This window comes from Pelmatolapia mariae, linkage group LG6 (assembly GCF_036321145.2).
Source record: "Pelmatolapia mariae isolate MD_Pm_ZW linkage group LG6, Pm_UMD_F_2, whole genome shotgun sequence".
Taxonomy (NCBI): Eukaryota; Metazoa; Chordata; class Actinopteri; order Cichliformes; family Cichlidae; genus Pelmatolapia; species Pelmatolapia mariae.
The window spans coordinates 30,673,264-30,700,006 of NC_086232.1; the positions used below are offsets into that span (position 1 = coordinate 30,673,264).

Below are 26,743 nucleotides of genomic sequence, written 5' to 3' on the forward strand. Positions count from 1 at the left end.
TTCCTAGAAACAAGTAAAGTGTATAATTTGCTAGTGCTGGAGGTTGGTAGCAGTTGGTACTGTGAAATTGTTCGCAGAGCAGATCCAAACCCTCCTTTGAATTGCTTTGGTCTTCAGAAGATTGCTGCAGTTGTTTGCATGGAAGTTGTCAACTTGTCTACAAACACACATCCCCTACTTACCAAGCTGTAGTGAGCCTTCAAAATAAAAGTTGTGGCCTTTGAAATATCTTGGTTACAGCAGTTAGGCACAACTTTTACTTTAAAGGTGAATGTTATGTGTTTACCAATCAGTCAGGGAATACACATATCTCCTTAGTGACTAGAGGTTAGCAGGGTTTTTTGACTGGTCTCTAAGCCGATCTGCCTGAGGCCTATGGTACAGTTCAGCTCTTTTCTAGGTTACATCACACACACATACAGTTTTCATGGTTAATTATTTTATATAAGGTAGTTTTCCAGTACAGTCTATGACTGAATGATATTTACAGACCAGGGCCATTAAAGTATCCTGTCATACCATAAAAATGTTTCACACAGCAGACTGTCTAACTAAAGTTTTAAGATAAAACATCCTGGCTATTGCGTTACACACCTACTGTCGCTATTTGTCTCACCTTCTGCCACCTTCTGTTTTTTTTTTTTAAATTTAAATGAAACACTAACTCTTTTTAGTCTCCCAAAGATACACCGTTTTTTGGGTATTTTGAAGGTTTAGATAAGGAAATGCTTAAATATCACGGGCATCTACACAGAAATGAAAATGCATCATATTTAAGATTCTCCTGAAAGAGAGCAACCGTGGTTCCTTCACAGCTTGTGATAATTGCTCATCTTCTCTTCTGTTTATGTTGTTGAGCAGTTGATGTTTCTGCCAAGCATGAATGTGTCTTCCTTTAAGGCATTTGATTTTTCCTATGAAAAAGAGTGCAGGACAAATAATTTGCAGAAGAAATGCCAACACTGACCTGTTTTAAGGTTGGGTCAAGTAAACATTACATGACATAGCCACTGATAATAAGATGTTGCAGGTTATTACTAAGACTTCACATTTCATATATTTGAATGGTTTTCAGTGCTGCTAATTAAACAGAGCAGCCAATAGTAATGATTCACTGTCTGATTCGTCTTTCCATACAGTGGCTTTTTCTGTCTTTAGGGACAAAGCTTTTAGTTCCAACATGAGATTGATAGATATATGCTCTTATGTAAATGTTTGCATGAGTGATTAAATTTGACTCAGAATGAAACTGGAACAGCTGTGGTGATTCCTATCAAAAACTTGAAAAATCAACATTTCCAGCTGTACTTTGTGATTACGAGTAGCATCCTAAATGCTGATGATAATCATGGTTAATGTAACTGGAGAACATAAGCTTTTAATCTAATCACAACGGTGACCAGAGATGACATAAACTTGGAACTGTTTGCAAGTCAGCTTGAAGGCTGGTTTAAATAACAGTCATAGGCTTACATGTGTTAACGGTTTAAGCACATAGAAAATAGCCGCTCACTGGGAAAGTCAAGCAGTTCTGTCTTTACTTTGCTGATGAAATTTAATACACATTGCACACTTGTCGTATAAGCACCATATAATACAGTAACGTGCAGTTTTACTGTGCAATTCCAAGGACATGTTACGCACTATGCTGAGACATGCCAAGCCTTGGGCCTCTAGCTCTATGGGAATACATTTGTTTTATTTTACATCTTTCAAACTGTGTTATCTTTGGCAGTCTTCTTAGATTCAACTAAAGAAATGGGAATGTAAAAGTAGTTCTTTGTGTAGACACAACACTGCGTCGTCTCTTGAAAAAAAAGAGAAACTGTTGTGGTACAAGGACTAGACTAAAAATGAGTGAAAAAGCAGCCAATGTCCAAAGACGTACTTTGAAAGCCCTTCAGAAAGCCTGGAGAACTACAGCTAAAGACCACTTTAAAAAAATGACAAGAAAGTCTGGCTCCTTGGAAGCAAAATCTAAAGAAATAAGGGGTAGCTCAAGACTTTGTCACATATGATTTGTCTAATTCACAAATGTTTTAGTCATACATTTGTTTTAGCCACTGTGATGAAGAAAGATGAAAAGCTAAGCCAAATTCCACTTTTCATTTAGTATCAGAGGAACTGTATTTACATTAATCATGAGTGGCTATTGTCCTTCTTCCTGCACAAGCACCGTAAAAAACACGAGTGCCTGGCAGTGGGTGGGGCTTAGGAAAATGCTTTGAGTGTCACAGCTGTAGCAGTAAGCAAGCTGACAGCAGCTTTCTGCAGATGTGAAAGCTATTTATGACTTAAATGGATTACTGCTAATAAAAATATAAATACCTAACTTAATCTCTCTCCATTCTTCACATATGTATTTGTTGTGTATAAAAAGGTGAGTTGAAACACCCAAGGATAAATATTTTTTTCTTTGAGATGTGGGTGTTGGACATGCCAGGTGCACTCATTAATAACTAAACTCTGATGAAATGTCTCTGATAAACAGGTTTTCCATCTGTTTAAACTGTAACTCTAAAATCGTGCAATAAAACAATTTAAGAGCTGAATAAAGAAAAACAGTGATAAGGAAGGAGGACACGGAGCCAGAAAGTGAACTCAGCTGGTGTTTAGCATGCAGCAGGAGCATGGAAACATCTCACTGAGGCTAATAGAAGTGTTAAGAAGATAAAGAGTAAGAAACGCTGCTGCTTGCTACAGTATGACCAAAGATTAAACAATGAGTGAAGTTGGCAAATCCTCATGCCACACCAGTAGATCTATATAGCTCTTGTGCCCTCTCGATGTATATATTCATCCAGTGTGTCAAATAGATTTCTCCTTTTTTATATTTGGTGCCCACCCTTAATACAAAATATATTAGTTCAACATGTCTGCTGAGCTGCTGCAATCGTTTTACTAAAGCTCAGGCATTTTTAAGAAAACATTCCAGAAGTTTAAGGGAGGGATGAGTAAGATTAGGTTCAGTTGTTGGTTGGTTTCCAGTAAATCCACTGGAACCTGTCAGCTACTCTGCTGACTTAGCCTCTCAGGGCAACAGCCAATATTTGGGGCCTCCAGTTTAGCTGGGACATAGATTCAGGTTCAAGACTTCCTGTTCAATTCAGCGTTCATCGTTTTTTTTTTTCACTGATTTTGTTTAAATCAAACAAAACCCTACAGATTCTACATATTTATATGCCGATATCTGTTTATAGGATGAAGTGAATCAGTGTATAAAGAGTTAAATAAGAACCACTTAATGGCAAGCTGGACTTCGTGAAGTGCTACGAAACCTGCCAGCTATGACTTTCTACATCATTCCTTCTGAAATTAACAAAAGCCATAGGTGGACGCCGCTCACTCCTTCGCAAATCGATCAATTTCGGTTCAGGCGCCCTGTTTGATGTAGTATCCCCTACGCAATTACTGCTGACATCACAATCAAACCTATAGCCCGCCATCTCTCCTTTTTGTCAACCTGCTTTTGTGCTCCTACTGCTGCTTTTATTCCAGCACTTTAGCATGAAGGTTGAACCTTTACAGCCTCAAGGGACATGGATGAGTGACACATAATGCAGGAAGGAGCAGTGAATTGGTAGCACAGTAAGGCAGCAGCATTGTCTTGGCAGAGCTCTGGCCTCTCCCCAGGCGTCTTGGCCTTAGAAAATACCTGCTGCATTGTGTACCACTTTTATGGCGCCTATTAGAAATGAACTTTGCTCAGAAAGGCGGTGGGGTGATAATGATGTGTAGTTTGTGTGTGTTGGGTGTGTGTGTGTGTGTGTGTGTGTGTGTGTGTGTGTGTGTGTGTGTGTGTGTGTGTGTGTGTGTGTGTGTGTGTGTGTGGAGGGGGTGGGAGGGTATAGTTAGAGGGATGTGTAATTGTGTGGGGGTTGAACAGGTTGTTAATAGTCACTGTAGTGTGGAGAGAAGAAAAACTGAGTTTCGTGCTTATACGAGAGAAAAACTTTTTAAGACCAAACAGCTTAATACAGTGTTCAACTAAAAAGTTATGATTACTATTTATTTATATTTCTCCCTTGGATCTCCATATTAATGAAAATGCTGGCTGGACAGTTTCATTTTTTCAGCCAAATCCATTGGCCGGTGTGAAATCCAAAAGAGAAAGTAATTTGGATATTTTTCGGCAGGAGATGAAACACGAGGAGAAGAAAGATACAGGCGAAAAAGATGGAAGCGGGAGGACAGGGGAGGAGAGGATAGAGGGGTTTGACAGATGACCTGATTTCTGTGGCAAAGTAAGGTGACAACCAGCATGAGGTCATCTGTCACTTTCGCACAGCCTGCTAATTTTAGAATATCATCACCCTCATCTTTCTCCCCCCCCTTTTCCCTGCCCGCCCCCTCCCCCCTCCGCTCGTCACACCATTTAGCACCAGCCACCGCACGCTTCCTTTGTCAGTGGTGGTTAAAGGGTGACACAATCAGCAGTACTGACTGTGTGCACGCGCGCGCGTGTCTGCGTGGTAGACAGTGAGAAAGCGAGAGTGCCGCGCGCGTGTGTGCGAATGGATATGGTGCGCATGGGGTGTAAACTTGCGACTGCTCGAAGTGGCCATTGTGGCACAGATTGTTTACATGCCTTGTAGCTCATGTCATATTTTCCATAAAAATAATAAAGGCCAGTGCTTTTTTCACACACGGGCATGAATCAGCGAGAAGCAGCGCAGTCACTTCACAGACTGTGAACGTGGTCTGCTTTTGTTTTGTGTGCACGTGAATCAATGCAAAATAAGTGTGTGTGCGCGAAGCTTCACCAAGTGTTTGCAGTTGACAGCGAATACTTGATTTGTTCCTTTCGTGAACTCCTTTCACTCCATTCTGATGTGCTCTGTGTCATGCTAACAGATTTATTTTTATACAGTATGTACTTTAAGTGCAGGGAATTATTTTCTAATGCTGAGTCGCTACACAATTTTCAGAATCTGGAGCTTGAAAAAGACTATTTTGAGTGCGTAATTAGAAAATCACCCAGTCAATAAAAAAAAAAACAACTTCACTTTTGAACAAGAAAATTTTCTAGCACAACAAAACAAGCTTTGAAACATTACCTTTAACATTACCTAAGTGCCTCAGGTAATGTTAAAGGTGCTTGCTATGCTTTTCCAACTTGCAATATTAAACAGATGATTGTCAATTTCTGATTTCAGCTTTTAGAAATGAATTTCTGTCTCCAAATGTCACTAAAGCTCTTCTATTTCCAATTCCAAAATGTTAAATGGGATACATGTGCACTGCAAAAATTTAAACACATTCAAAACCACCTAATTCCAAACAAGCCTCAGTGAGCGCCATTAGCAGCGCACGTCACTCGCTGCGCGGCTTCATATCGCACTCCTCTATCACGTGATTAATCTGCCTTCAATGTCAACTACTTATCCAGGCATTATGGCGTTTGGCAGCTGGCTGTTATGAAGATAGAACCGGGACACGCCCATTTTCTGACACGCAATCATTTAGCGTTTCCTTGACACCAATTTCCTTCTTCCTGCTCTCCCATTATTGGTTTTTATTTTCTGCCACAGGAAGTTATAGGCTGCCATAGATAGACACAGGGAAGACGCACACACGCACACAATCTCACGCGCGCAGGGATCAAATTCCACAGCCCGTCCATCATCTGCTCTGAAGCGACATGTCTCAAATGTGCCCAAGTTGGCAGACCTTAATGCAATCTGTTGGGAAGTAAAAGTTACCAAGTTCACATTTTTTACCCCCTTTCCATCTGTAAGCCTTCGCTTCTTAGCTCCAGTGATCTCGGTGAAAATTGATATCGGATAAAATTGCCAAAGCGAATGTGCTACATCTTGCGATATATTAGATCTGCTTATAAATTACAAATGAATTTAGCTGATAAGTACGTCTTTGAGTCTTCTTAAAGAAAAACAAATTACACATCCTTTTCCAGGACTGCAACGGCACTAAGTCAACATTAGTCCAAAGCTGTTTGCATTTAAAGGCACCACAATCACATGATCTTGTTATTTGCATCAGTAGACCTGCTTTCCTTACTCTACCTTGTGTTTGCAACATTGTCAAAGGATGTGGTTGATTTCAGCAGCACACTGTGAGGCAGTCTCTCCATAGCTGTGCTCTCTTTGCCTATGTGGGCTAATGCAATTTCTCAAAACCACAGAGTAACTGTCAGCTCTTGCTGCCTTGGCATTTGTTGCATGCTGCTGTGACAGTGAAGTATGAAGCCCTCGCAACAGGCGTTGCTCAGTCCTCGTGTTAACAAGTATGCAGAGATGCTGGAGCTAAACGTACTGTCAGAGTGGGAGAACTGAGGTGGAGACTGTGAAAGCAAGAAAACGAGAAAAAAACCCATCATTTTGAGTGAACAAGAAGAAATTAGGGAATAAGAAAAAGAAAAGAAGGCCCAGTTATGTAAGTGGCAGTAAAGCTGTAGTGATATCTTGGAGCACTTCCAGCTCTGTGGTGCACACCTCCCCGCATATTCACACACACCCACCCACATAGACCCACTCAGTGGATGGCTGCGGAGAGTAATGTCCTGTTTGTGTGCATGCTGTAGAAACCACAATGAGCTGTTTCTCTGGCCAGCTGACCGCAGCTGAGGGAGCTGAAGGAACAGTACAGGAAATACAGTCTGAAGCGGAGGACCAAAGGCTGACACAGGCCTTTGTAATTAAGTTCTCCTTTTTGGGCTCTTTTTCATTACCCCATTTAACTGCAGGGGTCATTAAACTTTTATCGTAATTCTCATCAGTCATGCCCAGCCATTATTTTCTTCTGTTCTACAGTTTTTACTTTTTGCACCGCGCCACATCGTGTCCCATCGTTTCTCTTTTTAACGATTCCTTCGGATCCTTCCCGTATACTTTACAATTCTGCCTTCATCTCAGCCAGCCTTTTCTGTTAGAGGTCAAGGAGTCAGTTTAGCTACTCTTACCTAACTTGCATTCATACTGCTTTTATTCTGCGCTCACCCTGCCAGTTTCAGGTTATGAGTCCATCCCCCTGCTCTGATCTTTCCTTCCATGCTTGCGCCATTTAAAGTGGCTTATAATAAATGAGGAGGACGGTTCTTTTCTGACACTTTATTAATTTGGCTGAGTTTAGATAATCTGCTTTGTGTCTGTGTGCTCAGTGAAACGTGAGCTTAAATTACTCGGGTGATTTACAGTTCAAGTAAATTGTTTAGTACAACCACCTGTTAGCGTTTCTGTGTCTTCCTGACCTGACGTGACAGTGAAGAGTCAAACTAATGTCACTGATATTTTGCAATATCACTGATATTGCAAAAATGTTAATCAAGAGTCATCATATGTTGTCACTAGGAAGTTACATTATGCGTTCTTATAATATTCATACAGTAAAAACCTGGAAGATTTCCACAGTAAACATTTTCAAACACTACAGATGACAATAAATCATGTACAAAAGCATTTATGGCATTTTATAAATAAGCATTTATTTATGAAGACTAGTATTTTTATGGGGCAACATGCCCCGTTGTTCATAGTGTGCTGTGCTGCAATGTCCATATAGTATTTGTGTCTGAATAATGGGTTTAAGAGGAGTCAGTAGAAAGTAAAACACAGTGTTGATGATTCAGCCAGAAGATCATAATGCAGTCTCATTGGTCAAAATCTTGACACATGATTTAATGGCTAATTGTGCATTTAGCTGCCTGGACAGTGAGTCTACAGCTTGACTCTGACCGTACCTGCCCAAAAGTGGTATGACTGCTGCTTTGATGCTTCTTGGTTGGTCCACTGTCCCCAACTCCTCAACCACATTTATGAGTTCTGTTTAAAATTGTGTGACCACTGTGACAGGCATCAAAGAAAGGCAGTCAAAGGCTAGGCCTTCGGCAGATACAAAATCCATCATATTTGGAGCACTAACATTTATTTATGAGGGTCTATATGTAAGCATTTTATTTTGAAAATGTTTTGTTTTGCTCTTCCTCGATATCTCCTAATTATTCTTCTTGGACTGCAGTTTTCTTGGCTAGTTTCCAAGTGTGCTCGGCTCTGACTGGTGAGCAGCCGGTCAGTCTCGCAAGCCGGCCCGTGTCATGCATTCACGCAGCATTTAACAATAACGATAAAAGAAATAATAACAATAAACAATAACAATAATTTAACAATAAACGTGATCAGATCGCTTTCACCAAACTGAACATCGGCATTTTAAAGAAGCTAAAGCTATCCAGAGCTCAGACCTAGCCACAAGGCAGCAGCTTTGGTATGCGCCTCGGTATGAGCAATGAAAAGACCAGAGGAGTTACAGTAAATTATCGAAACAAAGAATGAAAAGAAAATAGAGAGATTAATTATTTGTATCTCTTTGTAGTAGTAGAGCATTTTATTTTGAGAGCTGTTTACCTGAGAGAAGATTCTGTAACTTAATGTTATGTTTATAATTTCTTTACTATTAAAACAATATCCTTTATTTAAGAAAAAGTATTTGTAGTTCTTTGACAGAAAATTGGCAAAAATCAGTATTAGCAGATCACACCTTCAAGAAAATCGGTACATCCCTCGCTGTTACCCCCAAGCTCAGGAGGCTTACCACCCCCAATGGGACCTTCCACCTCACATGCAGAAAAAAACTTGAACTAAAAAAGCTACATATTTACATTTTTAATAAACTTTTGAGCCTTCGTTCTATTTTATTGCAGTAGAAGTCTCTTTATCTGCTTTCATTTTGTGTTTGAAAAAGTTGAAAAATCCCCCCCTCCCATCCCAGCCTGAAGCAGTCAACCGGCTTGATAAAGGTTGTGAGATGAATCAGGCTGTCTGCCACCACACCCAATAATCTCCTATGATTATTTATAGCCTCTGCAATGCTAGACCCCTGGAAGGATGGAGAGTTTTAAACCATTGTGCATCAGTGGATGAGCCTTCTGTGTAGACGGGTGTTATTGTACGCGTCTTTGGGTCTGTGCTGTTATATCTGGTTCTGGTTTAGTTTGGCTAAAACAAACACACAATAGTATTAGAAGTTAAAAAAGACAAAGACCACTAGAATAAAATTTATACTCTTCTCATGACTAATATGAGGCTTTGTACAGTGCATTAGTCTAGACTACAGTGTAGAGCAGTTAACTGTTAGGCTGGCTCATCATTCCCGCGAGTGGGAATGCATCATCTTTCAAGGTAGTGGGGGTTACACATGGTGGGCAAATTACTGACTGTGTGCATACAGGCAGACTGCACACACAAACACACCCACACACGCAAGCACAAGTCTGCATGCTCTTCATAGCAACTCCCATGAAACGAGAGTTATTCACGTGTCTACCTACAGCTTAGTTTAGACAGTGTATCATTATAAAGTCTAAACTCATAGGCACACCTGCGAGTTATTTTGTGTTCTGGCTTTATCTGTGACAAATGAAGCGCTGTCATGCACTCTTCAGGTGTTGGAAGTAATGAAGTCCCAGAATGCTGAGACTAAAAAAAAAAACTATTTCTCTGAAATAGTGTCATAGTGTTTTCCATTTATTAGCCTGATCTGTCACTTTGTAAAATTTATATCTTAGAGCAGTACCCGGAGCTGCAGGGACATTATCAGAGATCGATGTATTTGGCTCCATCTGGTGCCGTAATTCAGCTGGAAAAGATCCACACCGTATGAAGCATCGACAGCGCTGCCTGTGAAGATCCGAGTAATGCCAGACATGTTGATGCTTCCTCCTAGCTTCCCATCTCGAGGTTCATCTGTGTTGCTCAAATTTTTGCCATTAAATCAATCATGGGGAGTTAGTTTCCTCTAGTACTCAGGGAAATACATTGGGCATATTTTTCACAAGCACGTCCATCATTTAGGTATGTTGTTGTTAAAAGTCATAGCAGTTACTCCGTTCATGCTGTTGAAAAGCCTGCAACAGTGAGGGGCCCAGTTTGTTGGTGGTGAGTTGTTTATAATCACGCTGTGTTCTGCTGGATAACTAATTGTCATGCCAGAGTTGTGGCATTTCCATGGAATAACAAAGAGTCACTTTAATTTGGTAATTTTCTTCAAGGATTTGCCAGCTCATAAATTTTTCCTTTCCTGAGAAACAACAACTCACTGTATTTTTTATATTCTCGTAGGCACATACTAAAAAAATCCCCGTTATTTTCAGTCCAGGCAAAGCATTTAGCTTAGATGCTACTCTTGCTTTTTTCTTCTTTGAATCCTGTAGTTCTTGTTCTTGTGCACAATAGCTCAATTAGCTCATCTAGCCTTTTTTTGTGCGGCTGTTTTAAAAGAGTTTCCCCCCCTAATTTGAACCTCTTCCTGTCACATGTAATTAGGGATCTGTGAGAGTTGATTAGGTGCTTTTAGACCGTCTGCCATTGACTTCTTACAGTCTGACCTCACAATTGCAGGTTGGATTTCAACCTCAAGACACTGGCTAGAGGAGTTTTGTATGTATGAGTTTAGCCATTTTGCAGATCCACATCACTACAAAGGCATTATATTCATTTCTCTCTTACTCTGTGTGGCATTTGCATTACTGCACTTTTCCAACTGCTTCTTGGCTATAATTGCACAAAACACACACACAAGCTGACTAATTAGATGGGCAGATGAATAGGAAGTCCTGTTGCTTATATATCTCCCACCCCGGCACACTGTTAATAATAACTCGGCACCAAAAGTGAACATGGTACCAAAGAGGAATATGATTCTAAATTAATATTGTCGGCTGAGAACAAAATAAAGACATTAAGAACAGAGTCCAGCATTATTACTCTGAGTACTTTCCTAAGGGGGCTGGAAAAGGGAGTGCAGTGTAGTTTAGAAGTCATACTGAAATGCTCTATAAATAATGTAAATGCATACGGTATAATAGATATGAATAAAACAGGAGTGCAGCTGCAGGAATTTATTGCAGTGATCAGGAATAGACCATTCTTACACACTAATCCTTATCTAACATTATGCATATGAAACCAAGAAGGAAAGTCATAATGAAAGCCCTTTAAAATGACAGATTAATCTTTATTAAAATGTTCTTCTTGCCCTTTGCAACTGTGTTTTTTTTTTCTTTCACCACCAATTTCTGTATTCATGCCCTGATTTTCGTCTGTGGGGTGCAATTACACTTCAACAGTTTAAACATTTCATTGTGTAGTGACAGCCATGTCTTATAGATGCAGAAGTGTCCCTGTGTGTCACTCGGCTGAGTTGTCGTCCATTATGGAGGTTTAAATGTCAGTGCGCAGCAGTGAACTATTGATGCGGATAAAAATTGATTCCTTTATCATAAAGACTAAAGATGCATGTCAATAGAATCCTAAAAAGATGAATTGACTTTGTTTTCACAGATGTTTTTCTTGTTCCTTCATCTCATTGACATTTGTAGAGTTAACCAAAGCTTCTTCTTGGATCTCATTTCAGACATGTTTGAGGCTGGATAGCTAGGAGAATGCAGAGTGGATGGTTAGAAAAAAATATTTTGTTCTTCAATGTCAGGTTCTGCACAAGAATGGGGTTAAAAGTAGTTAAAAATGGTATTTGCGTTGGTTTAATGCTAATCTAAGTCAGGATGAAAATATGCCATCCGTGGGTCCTTGTTAAAAATGTTCTCTAAAGTTTTGTGATGTATAAAGAGAAATTTTGACCAACTGAAAGGGCTTTGTTGACGTTAGGCATTTTGAAGCTTAGGCTGTCGTTTCAGCCAAATACAAGTTCTTAAGGAAATCCTGCTTCCTTTGTGAAACCTTTTCACCCCTCAAAGCCATGTCTTGAAAAATGACAACAAACGTGTTGTTTTTATTAATAAAACACGCTTGCTTACTGCAACTAGCGGTGTCAGCTATTGCCTGCCAGGGTTTTGTTTTCTTTGCCCTGCAGAGAGTTTAAAGGCCATTCTTTGGATTAGCCCTATCAAAATCCCATTAAGAGCCTACCCTGTCGATTACTTCAAATCTCAGCCAGGGCAAGACTTCATGTGAGATCACTCAGTGTCAACAGGATGCATTGTCTGATTTGAAGTATTCACCCAGCAGTATTTTGATTTGGTTATTAAGGACCCAGAAATTCCAGCATAATGAACAATTAAGTGTCAAACAACTGAGGTATTTTTTTGCATTAGAGAAAACATAAACTTTGTACACATCTCAGAATGTTTCTTTGTCATTTTAATTGGCTACAAGTGCTTGGCAGTTTGAGCCTCAATGTAGAGTTTGTGAGATGCTAACGTCTGAGCTATTTGATATCTGTAAATCACCCCAAACCCTGTGGGATTCCTGTGGGAACCACAACAAACATCCGTGTGAGATCCAAGTAAGAATAACTGGATGGAACGTGATTATAAACTGAAAATATGTGTCATGTTCTACCTCCAAATGATATCTCCACAGTATGGACTATGTAACAAGATACTTTTGAGGTGTGTGCAGTCTCTTACAATATTAATAAAAGTTTATTTTTCCAGCTGGTTAACCGTTAAGGAATATGGATGTTATAACCTTACATAATGCACCTCCTACGGTTGAGGATAACTGTTGGAGTGTAGAATCAACGTCTTCCAAATATCAGATGGTACAAACAAAATGCTGCATATGCTTGGCAGTGCAGTGGAAAAAGTGTCTAAATCAATCCAGCTGTGTCTATGTTCGTGTTAGCTTAGGGCTTGGAGCAGGAAGCAGGGCCCAACTCTCTGACTCTGCTGGGAGGAGAGCTAGGTTGATCCTCCTCTGGAGAAGAACTGCAGGAATTTGTGTTTAAATTGGCATCTCTTGATCTGCTTTGAGCCTATGTGAGCCATATAACACAGGAACTGAGCTCTGCATGAAGAGGTTCTCCCTTTGATTTTATTATGGGTTAAACTGAAGGAATTGTTTTTTCTATAGTGACAGTTCTAGAAAGAGTGTTTGTGTGTGTTTATGTGTGTGTGTGGTTGTGGGTGGGGGTCACGCTCCAAACGACCACTGTTTTCAATCTTTGGTCCCTGATAAAAGGAGTAAAATGCACTTCAGAATCGGTGAAATTGTCAATTGTCCATTAAAGAAGAAGCAAGAAGCAAACAGTTTGCAGCCCTGAACTTTATTTTTATTCCTCAGTAGGATGCTTCTGGATTTGTGTTAAGCGCTGTTATGGGCAGCACTTTTAGTTGTCCGGCTCACTGGTTCAGTCCTGATTTTCAAGGCCAGCAAAGTGCATGCTGAACTTTTTCCAAAGTTTTAATTGTGCCTCAGAGAAAATAGAACAGCAACCAGTTCTGTTACATATAGTTTTAAATGTAACTACACACTTGCAAATTGTGCATATTTTCACACTAACTTGCTGTTCAAGATAATTTTTTTCCTTTGTCATTCTTCCTTGCAAACCATTATCAGTACTGAGTGATTTATTCTGAAACACAAAGCATTGCTCTTCAAAACGAACTAGCCATGTGTGAAAAGCCTTTCTTTACCTCAAAGGAGTCAGTCAGGCATTTATCAAAGGCCAGTTAGCAGAGAACAGTAGCAATTTGAGAAGAATCCTAAGTATGTCTTATATACACAAACACACACAGACGCACACACATGTACAAGCACACACACAGATTGTGGCACAACTGTAAGTGACAGCAACGCTGCAGTTGAGATTCACGCTGAACTGAAATGACTGCACATAGTTACCATAAACCTTCAGCATGCTTATGTCATCATTTGATGATGTTTTCCTGCTGTGTTGATAGACCTTATCCTCTTTGTGATAACATCTCTGATCACATACAGATATATAATGATCACAAAGAGTAATAGGAATTCATGTACTGATTAAGCCAAACCTGAATAGACTGAGTTGGTTTGGACATTGTGAATGTGAATAGCCAGATTGCTTAACATAGTCGATGTCCTATTATACAGAACATTTGATTGGACCGTGCTGGACATTTTTAAAAGAAGCACTGGATTAAACAACTTGTGAGTTCTGATAATAAGCATGAAGATCGCTCTCATGTTTAGTCTGAAGGATTCAATGTCCATATTTTCCAAGATGAATTTAAAATTTCTATTTTTCTGACCACAGAACAGTTTCCACTTTGCCACAGTCCATTTTCAATGGCAGATACCGGCCTCATGTTCACATATAGCTTCTTAATTGCATGATAGAGCTTTAACCTGCGTTTGTGGCCGGAATGGAAAACTGTGTTCGCTGACAGTGATCTCTGTTCTGGAGATGTTCCTGAGCCCATGCAGTGATTCAGTGCCTGAAGATCATTGACATCTAATACTGAGTTTCAGTTGGGGTGTTTTGTGAAATAAATATGCATTTATGAGATTAGCAAATAATTGCATTCTGCTTTTATTTATATTTCATAGCTTATCCCACCTTTTTTGGAATTATGGTCGTACCTAATGATTGTATAATAGTAATAAATTTCTTTCCCCTCCCTCTGTTCCATAATTAATGCATTTATGTAATCATACACAACTAATGTCTCAGTTACTGGGCTTTCTGCATGAAACAGTCAGTTTAAAATCGTCCTTGAAACAACACTGATGATCATTAGGGTAGTGCCCTGTTTACATTTAAACTATATAACCACAATATTGGCCTTTATCAACTGTGCGTGAAGTGTAAATATCACAGGGAAGCTTTAAACTTAAGCTTGTTGTTAACACGTGTGACTGCCAAACAGTGCACTGGGTTAAGGATCAATGTGTTCGCATGAATTTTGTTTCCTTGTAATGCTTTGTGATTACGAGGAAACTTACAGCAGCTCGTTACAGCAGCTGTGTAACGAGAACAAACTGCAGTTTTATTTGACTTCTTTTATTTACATCCTTGAGTGGCATTTCCCATCTGTTTGATAAATGTGATCAAACGCGTATCTGCCAAATTTAGGTATTGATTGCTTTTCACAGCAACATTTACTGGAGCCTTTGAATGAGTGGTGACCTGTGTGTGAAGGACAGCATTAGATGCAATCAGAAGAGGGTTTTGTAATAAGCTTTTGTAAATGGCTTGTACAATACAACCTCCTACTCTTTGCTTAAGAATTGAGTATTTTCAAAAGCTATTACTTAAAAAGCTTTTCTTAAGAAAAGGGTAATCAAGCCATATTCCACTGCTGCTGCTGGTGGTGGTCAGGGCAAGGCTGTCTGAAATGATTGGTTTTATAAAAGATGCTGCTGTTCCATAGTATGTAGTAATATGTGGGTTTATTGGGAGCTGAACTAAAATCTGCTAAACCACCATGCGTTTAACTTACCTTGTAGACAGTAACTATTGAACTAACTAGTCTGATTCTTCTAGTCATCATTTTTCTTTCCCAGTTATCAGACTCACCGTTTTTTGGAAGTGGAGCCTATCATGCCTTTTATTGGGTAAGAAGTGGTGCACATCCTGGACAGGCTGCCACTCTGTCAGACTAACAGACAGAGACAGATAAGCTTGTACACTCTCATTCACACCTACAGCTAATTTAAAATCACTGGTGGACTTAACAAGCATGTATTCGCGCTGTGTGAAAAGAGCTGGAGCACACAAAGAAAACCCACACAGGCACAAAAAGTTTTAGCTGTCGTGTAAAGAGATGCGCTGATATCCCGGCATCCATGGATATCGTCCGTGTCAACTATGTAAGACAGCATTTGCTGTTGTAAGTTATTTAAGATATTTACCTGTCGCATCAATTTTACATTGGCTAGATGTGCAAAACTGCATGATGAGCTAAAAGACTTTAAAACAGATAACAACGTGGAAGTAAATTTACTATCAGCTGAATTATTTTTGGTTTACAGGCAAATTGCACTTCTATCGACCCAGAATTTTACAATTGGTGGATCTTTAATAGTGTCCTACTTTTTGTTTTCGGTCCTATTTGTAGTTATTTTGCAATATTTACATGAAACTGTAAGAAAATGTAGAAACCTGTCTGTGAGAACTTAATAATTTACCTGTATTTCACTGACAGCCAGCCAGCAAGGTATTCAATTATAACTCAAAGGTCAAAACCGAGTAAGATGCGAGTATTCACTGATGCTGCCATAAATTCACATTCAATGCAATTTACTTTGCACAAACCTTGTACAAAGCCGTACAAGGTTTATTGATTTATCAGGTAACTACTGTTTCCTGGTGTTCAGTGGATGACATTAAAGAGAATTAGAAAGGGATTTTAATCAGTGTCAGTAATCTACAGTAGCTCTCTTTAACAGGTAGAACGATTGGGGTCCAAGTCGAATCAGGGGTAAATCACTTAAAGTCTGTGTTAATATTTTATATTTTCTTTCATGTTGTCACTTCACATGAGTAGCGATCCATTCTCCTCTGATGGATCTGCTATGTCTCGTATGACAGTGATGCACAATGCTGCCAATTGTAATGCAGACAGCTTACAGTTAGGATGATAGTGATAGTGTTGATGATGAAGCAGCCACTTGAGTGTTGTTGACGTTTAACATCACTTTATCATCCACACTCAGTAGCTGTTTCGACCGCCAATACTTCAGGTAGAGAGTTTATTCATATCAATGTGTGACTACTTAATTACTGTGGTCAGGAAACTTTGAAATGAAGGTCAAAATGTACAAAAGCGTACACCCCCACCCCGAAAAGAACCCCCCAGTTATTTAGGGTATCTTATCGTTAGTATTAACACAATTTCATTTCATTTTAGGGTTATGGTTATGGTTAGACATGGGTGTATGTCACAACAGCCTTTTTAAAGTAACTCCGAGGTCCTTTTTGAACATAAAATTGTGACTTTGAAAGGATGACCCAGTTTTCTGCTGGGACTCTATTATATAGATGTATTAGTTTTAAAGTATAGTGATACCGTGCTATCGTTTAGTTGTTGTGCCGTGTTAGGATGAGCCTTCTAGTAGGTACTAGAAGGCTCTGACTCATTGAAAACAAATATCTATAAGCACAGTACTTCTTTTTTTTTGTTTGCTTGTTTCTATTTGTAGCAAATAATGCAATCCTAGAATTTCCGCTATCACACCTATCCATGTGGTAACACGGTTTATTCTGTTCCACGCTCACTAGAATAAAATATTGCTGGCAGAAACACTGTATGTTTGGGAATTATTTTTAGGTGAAAATATATAAGTTCCTGCCAGTTTGGATTAAGCCTTGTATAAACTAGCACTGAGTAATTTATTTCCTTGGTGTTTCATTACTGTGGATGAACCAGAGACGATATTTGTCAGCTGTACTTCCTTACCCGTTACATAATGCCTATTGCTCCCTGTGAGACCTCTCTATTCTCGAGGGGCAACATTATGGAGGCATATTGCTCAGTGATTTTGTCAAACACTCAATTGTCAAACTGAGAGGAAAGGTGTGTATAATTATATCACACAGTGAGTAAAATCTCAATCCAACTCAATTTGATCTATACCGTTTGTCTTTTTCAGGTGTAAATTGTTCCTTTTTAATGATAAATCTGATTGGCACAGAGTTATTGTTCAGTGAAAGTAGTTCTGCTGTTCCAAATGAGAAAAAAATGTAAAAGAATAGAAATAATAAATCCTTCCCAGTCTAGGAAGAGAGGCCTTTGTCAAGGCCACCGGTGGGCTGCATGGCCTCCTGATAATTAGATCTAAAAGCTCCGGGTTACTTTGTTTTTGCGAGGTGCCTTGGAATTAAATCGCATCCACATAGCCAAAACCCAGTGAATTTAATCGTTGCCTCCGTCTTATTTCCTGCCTGCATTCACAAAAACTTCAGGAAATTGCTACTATGAACTTGTGACCTGAGAACGATTTGGAATAAATTGATTTTCCAGAGTGGGAATAGGAGAATATCTCAGCTATGTTTTCTTTTGGGAAAAAAGTAGTGATTTAAAAACCTCTATTACACTTAGAGAATGAACAATCCTTTCCAGAGAGTGAGGAATTTTTTAGGTCAGAGGAGGACAAAACTCTAACAAGTGTCATTAAATCTTCACAACTGAGCTGTTTTTTTGGTTCAGTCCATGAGATCTTACATCGTGCAGGATTTGGAAAAGTCTCACGTGGCAAACCTTCACGTAATCAACTGTTTGATCCTTAATTGCCTAATAATAAATTGCCCCTCCTAGAGGTTGATGTTTTGATCTAAATATCTAGCAGTTTTGCTAATTGCAGTGGTATATATAAACCTATAAAGTTGTTTCCAGTTTCGACCACCCTGTTATAAAGACTTTGCATCATTTATCCCCTCTACTTACTGACCCACTTACATAATGCTTATCCATCCCTGGGAGACCCTTTAGTTACTTTAGTAACTATCAAGTAACTATCTTGGTGCCCTAATGGAAACAAGCTGCAGCAGTGGCAATCAGAGATGATGTATGTGATAAACCTCTAAGTGTTGCTTCAGAGAAATGCCGCTGGGAAAACTGATCAGAAGCAGCTCCGCTCTAATGAGAACACCAGATGATACTGAGTTTCGATGTTCTTAATCTTTGCCTCGTTTCTTTTTTTCTCCTTTGCCTCGTTTCTGATAAAATAATTGCCTGCCACCTCTGTTGCTCAAATTTACACCATCGCCTTTTTCCTTCCCTTCATGTTGACATGCAAGCCCCATTATAGAAATCTCAGAAAAAGGCAATTGGTTTGTATGTTGCAGACAACAGCTTTCTTTGCCAGGAATAAAAAATTGGCCAGTTTGATCCAAACAATTTAACTTAAACAAGTTTACTGATGTAGGAATCTGAAAATGATGCATCACTGGAGTGCCAAAATAAAGCGGACGAAAGCTACTAGCACATATGTTTTGCATTTTCTTTATTGCACAAGTCATAATTAAACACAAGAAGAAGAAGAAGTGAAATGATGAAATGCATGCAAAATATGCAGTGCTGATGCAGAGGAACTCGTTGCTCTGGTCTTATGCGTTCAGTGTTTTTTAAAGAGTACCTTTTAACTCAAGCCATAATCTCATGTTAATTCTAAACCAGTAGTTTTGGTGCCTAAACCAAACAACAAAGGAGAACAGGAGTAAACCACAACCGAAATTCAAACTTTAAAAATGTCGCTGTAGGAATTTAGACCCTATTTAAAAGAATTTTTCAAAAGTTTTTTAGATGAATTTGTGTTTTTGCCACCAGCTGCCCTCATTTGAGATGATATGTTCATTTAGGTGGGGGACTTGATAACTACAACATAATGTCTTTCAACATAAATACACTATGTTATGAGTTAAAGATGCTCAGCAACAGGATCAGCACTTATTTTGAATGAACAGACCAAAGAAAATTTGGCATTTGGTGAATGCTGGCTGCTAAAAGAACAAACAAACTACAACCTTTAAAGAAAGTCCAGTGTTACTGGAAGAACAAAACACAAGACTGGGTTAAGGAATAGTTGCTGTAACATTCTGTCGACATTTAGTGTTTGTAGGGTGAACTTAAGGGACTTTGTCCTATCAGCTATTTACCTCAGGATGAATTATGGAGGTCCTAAATCACTGACCTGTCTGATTTGTGGGTTGGCTGTGGTGTGAGTTATGGGTCATGGTTTCATGTTGGCTATTGACCGTACTGACTGATAGCTCCTAGGAGACAAGAGGGGTCAGAAGGTGTCAAGTTGTGGTAGTGTGATATATCTGTGTGCGGGCGGCTGTATTGATTTGCCATCATTAAAGCACATGTGAATACCATCATGTTTTCAGCATAACACGTTCTTTATTGTTTAGTACAGTGTATATAGAAAAAAATGCAGTAGAGAAAGTGATTTGTGACCATATTACTTTAATTAAAACCAGTTTTACATGGTATCTAGGCAAAACTCCAAACAAAACTCTTGGTATTGACACAAGCAGTCTCTGTAACACTGTTTGGTTTGGGTGTCTGCCACCCACATTCCAAATATCGACAAAGAAAATATCATATGAAATGTAATGACAGATATGATGACAGACAGTGACAATCCAGAATGTCAGAAGGTTTTCTGTCTCACAAGCAGACAAGTTGAAATTCTGTTTGTGCATAAAACACAGAAACAGTTTAGCAAGTCTTAGTGGTGCTATTATTTTCTCAAGTTTAATTTCAAGTCCATTGTATTTTTACTGTTCGGGAATTACAGCGATTGTTATGTATAGTCCCAATTTTTGGAGGCTCAAAGTTAATTAAACAATCAACTGACAAGCATTTGCATTTCACGATGATGCCTGTTTCCTTCTTATTTCCTGACAAACTAGGTAGATAAAATATTTGGAGTTGATTGCAAGTGTTAAACTTGCATTTCACATCTTTTTATTGGAACTCTCAATATAGATGTCTAAAGAGATGTCAATGCAAATGAAGGAGACCATCATTAGGCTGGAAAAACAAACAGACAAATAAATGTACGGGAAAACCAAGATCCGAACATTCCTAAGGAGGTAGACATATCATTGTCAAAGTCTACAATCGGGAAAGGACTTGTTGATTGTAAATACAGAGGGTTTACAGTAAGGTACAAACCACTGGTTACATTAAAGAACAAGAAGCCTCGATAAGACTTTGCCAGAAAACATCTGAAAGAGCCTGCATAGCTCCGGGAAAACAAGCCTTTGGGAATACGAAACCAAGATTGCCTTTTGCCACAATAATGGAAAGAGAGAAGTAATGGAGAAGGAGAGAAACAGCTTTGATCTGAAGCATACCACATCTTCTGTCAATTATGGTAATGGCATGGGGATGTATGGCTCCCAGTGGAACCAGGTCACTAGTGTTTATTGATTATTCAACTGCCGATAGAAGTTGAAGGATGAATTCTGAAATGTACTCTCTTCTCAGATTCAGCCAAGTACTGCAAAACTAATTGGGCAACGCTTTGGATACAGACCCAAAGCAAACGGCAAAATGAACATGAGAGTTTCTGATGGCAGTCGCTGCAGACAAAACTGAAAGTTGCTGCTGAAATAAGCAGCAGCTTCAGTGAAGACCTTGCAGAGCATCGCAAGGGAAGAAACACAGTATTTGGTGATGATCACCTCTTGACTTAAGTCATTTGTAATCAAGCAATCATTATATTTAAACTGATGTTGATTTCTTGTATTATAAGTCTCTGAAAATGCAGGATTATGTATAAAAGTGGCTGTAAGACATTGAAACCCCTTGAAATAAAGCTTAAAGTCTACACTTAAAAACCTCCTGGGGTGGTGTACAGATGTATGCTTAGCTATGATCACAGCTCATTTTTAACACTCAGTCATGTGTTCGTTGTTCCTGGGTAGAGCTGTTTTTACAGGGATGTAGTTAAATAACGAGAGGTGAGAGGTGGGTGTGCATGAGTGAAAGATACGACCCGATTCACATTACTTTGCTGAACAGCTGAAAGATTAAAAAAGTGAAACTGAAAAACAGGCCATGTCTCTGAAAACGCATCACATCATTGATTTCTCATAAATCACTAATGGAGTCTGCTCAGGGATTTTCAGCGTGAAGTGAAGACTATTGAAAACCACCAATTCAGATGCTTTCATCTCATTCTGTAAGCAGTAGCCTTGAAAACACTAAGTACTAGGAAGAAAAGGAGGGGCTCGCTTGCGTTTAGAAAGGAGCGAGAAGCAGAAATAACATTTATCTAGACACATTTATTTTTAACAAGGGGCAGCCTCGACATGTATTGACATAATGTGCAGTTTTTGTCAATTGTGCTAGCCAGTTTGCACAATTAGACCCTCCCCAGCCTGTTTCTTTTTTCTGTTTCCCAATTTCTAAGCACCAGGAACAGGCGCCGCTCTCCACGTTGAGTCGGTTGCTTACTTGGCTGCGTACTACAGTGCACTCGGTGACCTGGCTTTTATACCGAGAGAGTGACTCTGACAGCGTGTAGGCAGATACATTCAAGTGTGTGAGTCTGGATGCGTATTCTGTGGATACATGTTAAACAATTTTGTCAGCCTGTGAATCTGTTTGCCTTCGGTGTGCTTCATGTGCATATTATAGAGTGTGAGTTTGTGTACGTGGTGTCTGCCTTAGCTCCGGTCATATCAGTGAGGAGGTGGCACTGTACTGTCCAATAAGAGCAGTCAGCCTGCAGGCAGGATTGGCCATCTGGACACATGATAGGGAGCCTAGCCCAGACATCAGTCTTTCTTCAATCCCTCTTAGTATTATCTGAGCTCCATCTCTTTCTGCTGCCTATATATCCATTAATAATAAAACACTGCATTTTAACATCACCCTTTCTCTCCTTTTTCTCTCTCTCCCCATCTCCCACAGTTTGCTGTTTTGTGGTCCACAAGAGATGCCATGAATTTGTCACGTTCTCCTGCCCGGGGGCAGATAAGGGGCCCGATACAGATGTAAGTAACCAAAGCCCAGCTGTTGCCTCTTACATCTTTGTTGACGAGGAAGTGCTTTTCTTGTCATTAAACTGAAGTACGTGCCACCGATATGCAGTTGCACCAACCAGACCTCGCTCTTTCCCGAACAGTGTCGCTCTTTGACAGCTGTAGTGCTTCCATGTTTCCTTATCGTGTTATGAAGCAGCTGTCTGTAAAGGGGGAAATGAAAAATGAAACTGACATTTCTTCTGACAAGTATCACTTTCCAAGCATCTTGAGCTACAAAGATACTCCAGATGTTTAAAAATGAAATAAAATCCTGCCTTCTATAGAGTAGTGTTGATAGCTACATATGTAAATATTGATCTCAGAAATGTGGTGATTATGGTGGTAAATTGTTAAGACTGATTATACATGTCTTAGTGGAGAGATGGAAAGCCGTTCTAGTGCCTCTTCTAGTATCTGCCCATTTCTCCGAGAGAGAAATGTCTTCAAAACATGCCAGGAGAATGGCCCCCACAGCACACCAGAACCACTGGATTCCCTCAGGATAAAGGGTTTGTTTATTTCCTTGAATGTGTCACCATCCTTTATATCGTTGCATTAATAAACAAATCTTATGGTTATCTGAAGAAGCCCATTCAAATTTTAAGTCCTGTTGACTCAGTACTGAGTTACTACAGCAGCAGGTGGCAAACTCATTCATTGTTTGTGTTGCCGTTGAATAACTGGTTGCCACCTTTAGTGAAAGTGACTAAAATATTTCTCTCAGTGATTTTCTCTCCTGAAACCCTTAAGGGAAACTTGACTTTATTGTCTCTCTGAAATAGTGCAGTGTACCAGATTTGATGCTTTTATGGCATCAGCTGATTTGCACCAGTATTTAAAAATGAATTGCCCCACCAGCATTACCCAGTGAATCCCATCAGTGGCAGTAAGGTTTGTCTAAGCTAACCTTACATTCAGCAGATTGTTGGAAACATTACTCAGAGATTTTGCTCCATTTTGATATGACAGCATAACACAGTTGCTGCAGATTTGTTGGCTGCACATCCATAATTTGAACCTCCTGTTCCACCACATGCCAACGGGGCTCTTTTGGATTGAGATTTGTTGACTGTGCGGGCCAGATGAGCACAGTAATATCATTGTCACGTTTCAGAAACCAGTTTGTGATGATTTGAGCTTTGTGACATGGCGCGTTATATTGCTGAGAGCAGCCATCAGAAAATGAACACACTCTGGTCATAAAAGGCGTGATCACCAACAGTACTAAAGTAGACTGTGGTGTTTAAACAATGCTCAGGTGGTGCTGAGGAGCTCAGAGTGTGTCGAGAAAATATGCCCAAGACCATTACACCAGCAGCAGCAGCCTGAATTATTTATACAAGGCATAATGCTGTGGTGTTGCTTATGCCAAATTCTGACCCTACCGCCTACCTGTCACAGCAGAAATCGAGACTCATCAGACCAGGAAACATTTTTCCAACCTATTGTCCTACTTTGGCCAGCTTGTGCAACTTGTAGCCTCAGTTTCCTGTTCTTAGCTGATAGGAGTGGCTCTTGGTGTGGTCTTCTACTGCTGACATCAACAAGCCATTTTCACCCAGAGAACTGCCGCTCACTGGATATTTTGTCTTTTCCTCACCATTCTCTGTAAATCCCAGAGATGACTGTGTGGGGAAAGACAAATCAGCAGTTTCTGAACAGACCCGGCTGAAGCCAACAGCCATGCCAAGTTCAGAATCATTTAAATCACCTTTGTTCCCCAATTTTGTTTCTGGACCATGTTTTCATGGCTAAATGCAGATGAGTTCCTGCCATCTGACTGACTGATGAATTTGCATTCATGAGCAGATGATCAGGTATACCTAATGAAATTGCTGCTGAGTTTATATGGAAAGTTGACAATGCTGTTGATTTGATTTGATTTAAAAGGAATTTCATAAAACAACCATTAAAAAATTGAGATTCAGGAATTAGTATCAAAAGCATTTAAACCAATGCAATCTCCAAACATGTTTGAAAAACAGGTTGTGACTTTGTGTAGGACGGAGTTCAGAGACAACCCCACTGGCATGCAAATGTTGCTTTAATGATGACTGGGTCCTGATGTAGTTCACAGACAGATGGGCAATGTAGGATTGGTGGCTGTAATCAACAAAACTACATCTGTCTTGGCAAAGCCAAGAGATGCACACAGTTCGAGCAGCTGTTTCTCTGTACCTGTCAAAATAAATCGTGACCGAAAAGAAAAACTAATCCTAGCGAGACACTGTGAAATTTAGTGAGCGTCCATGAAATTTGCCGTTGTATTAGTTTTGCTTCTTGGCATTATTAAACGACTTGGAATTTGTGCTTAAAGTTTTAGTTGAAACGGTTCATAAAGTGATCAATTCTGTAAATTATTTTTCTGCCTGATAATTTTATCATTTTAACTTAGTAAATTAAAAAAGAGCTTTATTTTAAAATCCTGTTTTTAATTGGCCCATCAAAATTTTGAGATGAATATCATCTCTTATATGACATGTTTATGAGATCTCCCACTGGCCTCTTTATCAGCTTCTAGTATCAGCTATCTGCCATCAACCACCGCTTGCTTGCTTGCATTTACATACCTGCTTGCCTACTGGACATTCATGACCTCCAAGTGTAGCAGCAGCATGGTCTGGCCCCTGTAACTAGATATATGTCACACTGCCGTTCAAGATCATCTAGCCATACTCTTTAAATAGAGCACTCTGTGGAAGACATTGAAGCTGTAACTGTATGAAATAGTCTCAGGGTAAATCTCACTCATTTCTGTTTCATACATGTGTTACATAAAACTTCGGAGTGCTGCATTCCCTCCCCATTGGCAAAAGTGGGAACGTAAAACTCCCTTTTAACAGGAAGAACCAGGCTCAAGGAAGGGCAGCCATCTGCTGCGGCTGATTGGGGTGAGGGGAGGAAGATAGGACAAAAGACACACTCTGGAAGAAAGCCAGAGATGAATAATAACTCATGATTAAATGCAAAGTCGTGTATAAGCACATGGTGAGTAAATGGACTGGTTCTTATATAGCACTTTTCTACTCTGAGCACTCCATACAACTAACTTATTCACACGATGGATGCAACGGAGAGCAACATGGAGTTAGCATCTTGCCCAAGGATATTTGGAGACTGGAGCAGCCTGGGATTGAACCACTGACCTTCTGGTTAGTGGCTGAACTGCTCTGCCACCTGAGCTACAGCCACCCCATGGCTAGTGAAGAGTTGAGAGAAGGAGAAAGATGTGACTCAGTTCTCAGTTGCAGCCTAAACCTATTGCAGCATAAGGGAGGATTCAGGGTCACCTGATCCAACCCTTGTAAACTTTATTAAAAAGAGTTTTAAGCCTGATCTTACAAGTAGAGAGGGTATCTGTTTCCCAAATCCAAACTGGGAGCTGCTTCTGCCGAAGAGGGTCCTGAAAGGCTCTCCCTCCCATTCTACTTTTAAATATCCTAGGAACCACAAGTAAGCCTGCAGCCTGAGAGCCATGTGCTCTATTAGGCTGAAATGTAATATGTAATACAAGGTCTTTAAGGTAAGATGGAGCCTGATTGTTCAAGGATAATGATTTTAAGTTTGATTCTGGATTTCTGAAAATGCTGCGGCATTTTGGATCAACTGAAGGCTTTTTATGGAGTTTTAGGACATCCTGGTAATAAAAAATTACAGTAGTCCAGCCTAGAAGTAATAAATCAATGAGCTAGTTTTTCAGTGTCACTCTGGGACAGGATCCTTCAGTTTCAGAGATATTGTGCAAATGCAAGAAAGCAGTCCTACATAACTGTTTTATATGCACATTGAAGAAAATATCCTGATCAAAAATGACTCCAAGATTCCTCACGGTGTTTCTCTAGGCCAAGGTAATGGCATGCTTTTACTTAAATGCCACTATATTTATCATAGTTACTCCTGCTCTTAAGGGAATTGTAAAAGATATTGTATACTTACCTAACAGAACAGCTCCTAAGAGGGGTCCTAATACACAGAAATCCACTGCAATAAAAGAAGGTTTTACTTAGAACACCGTGACTATGAATTATTCTGATCCGTTTGTTCATGCAGCGAAGTGCGTGACTCTGTAATTCTACAATTTCAGGAAAAAACATTACCACCAAAGACCAAATTGTTTAAAACTGCATGCTGTCTTTTCCCTTATCAGAATACTTGGTGCTTCTTTTTAATATACATTTCTGTGCACTTACAGTAGCACTACTGTTGCCAGGGGCAACCACACATATTACATGGCTTTCTGCCTCCCAGGCGTGCAATCCGGGAAGGCAATAACTCCCATAGCCAGCAAATATCCCAAAGATCTGCTGTATCTAGGCTACCTGCGTTTTATGACTCACGTCTATGTTTTATAACTCCCCTCCTGGAAGAAACAAAGTGCGCACTAAGGTGCCCAACTAGTTCTTTTCAGTAGCAAACACGTTGTTAGTGTTTAGCCTTGAATTGATGGGGCAGTATAACCGTGAATGCATTCCTCACAGCAACAGCTGCAGGGTGTGTTTTAAGGGTACGGCAGGCTGCTGATAGG

General features: G+C 39.7%; 1 protein-coding gene across 4 annotated transcripts in view; it reads left to right on the top strand.

Annotated features, from left to right (window-relative positions):
• Positions 1-26,743, top strand: part of prkcaa (protein kinase C, alpha, a) — a 133,520-nt gene that overhangs the window by 24,770 nt on the left and 82,007 nt on the right. For all 4 annotated transcript variants that reach the window (XM_063476571.1, XM_063476569.1, XM_063476568.1 and 1 more), the window contains exon 3: positions 22,106-22,188. In XM_063476571.1, the coding sequence (XP_063332641.1) occupies positions 22,106-22,188 (83 nt within the window). The remainder of the gene's footprint in view (positions 1-22,105; positions 22,189-26,743) is intronic.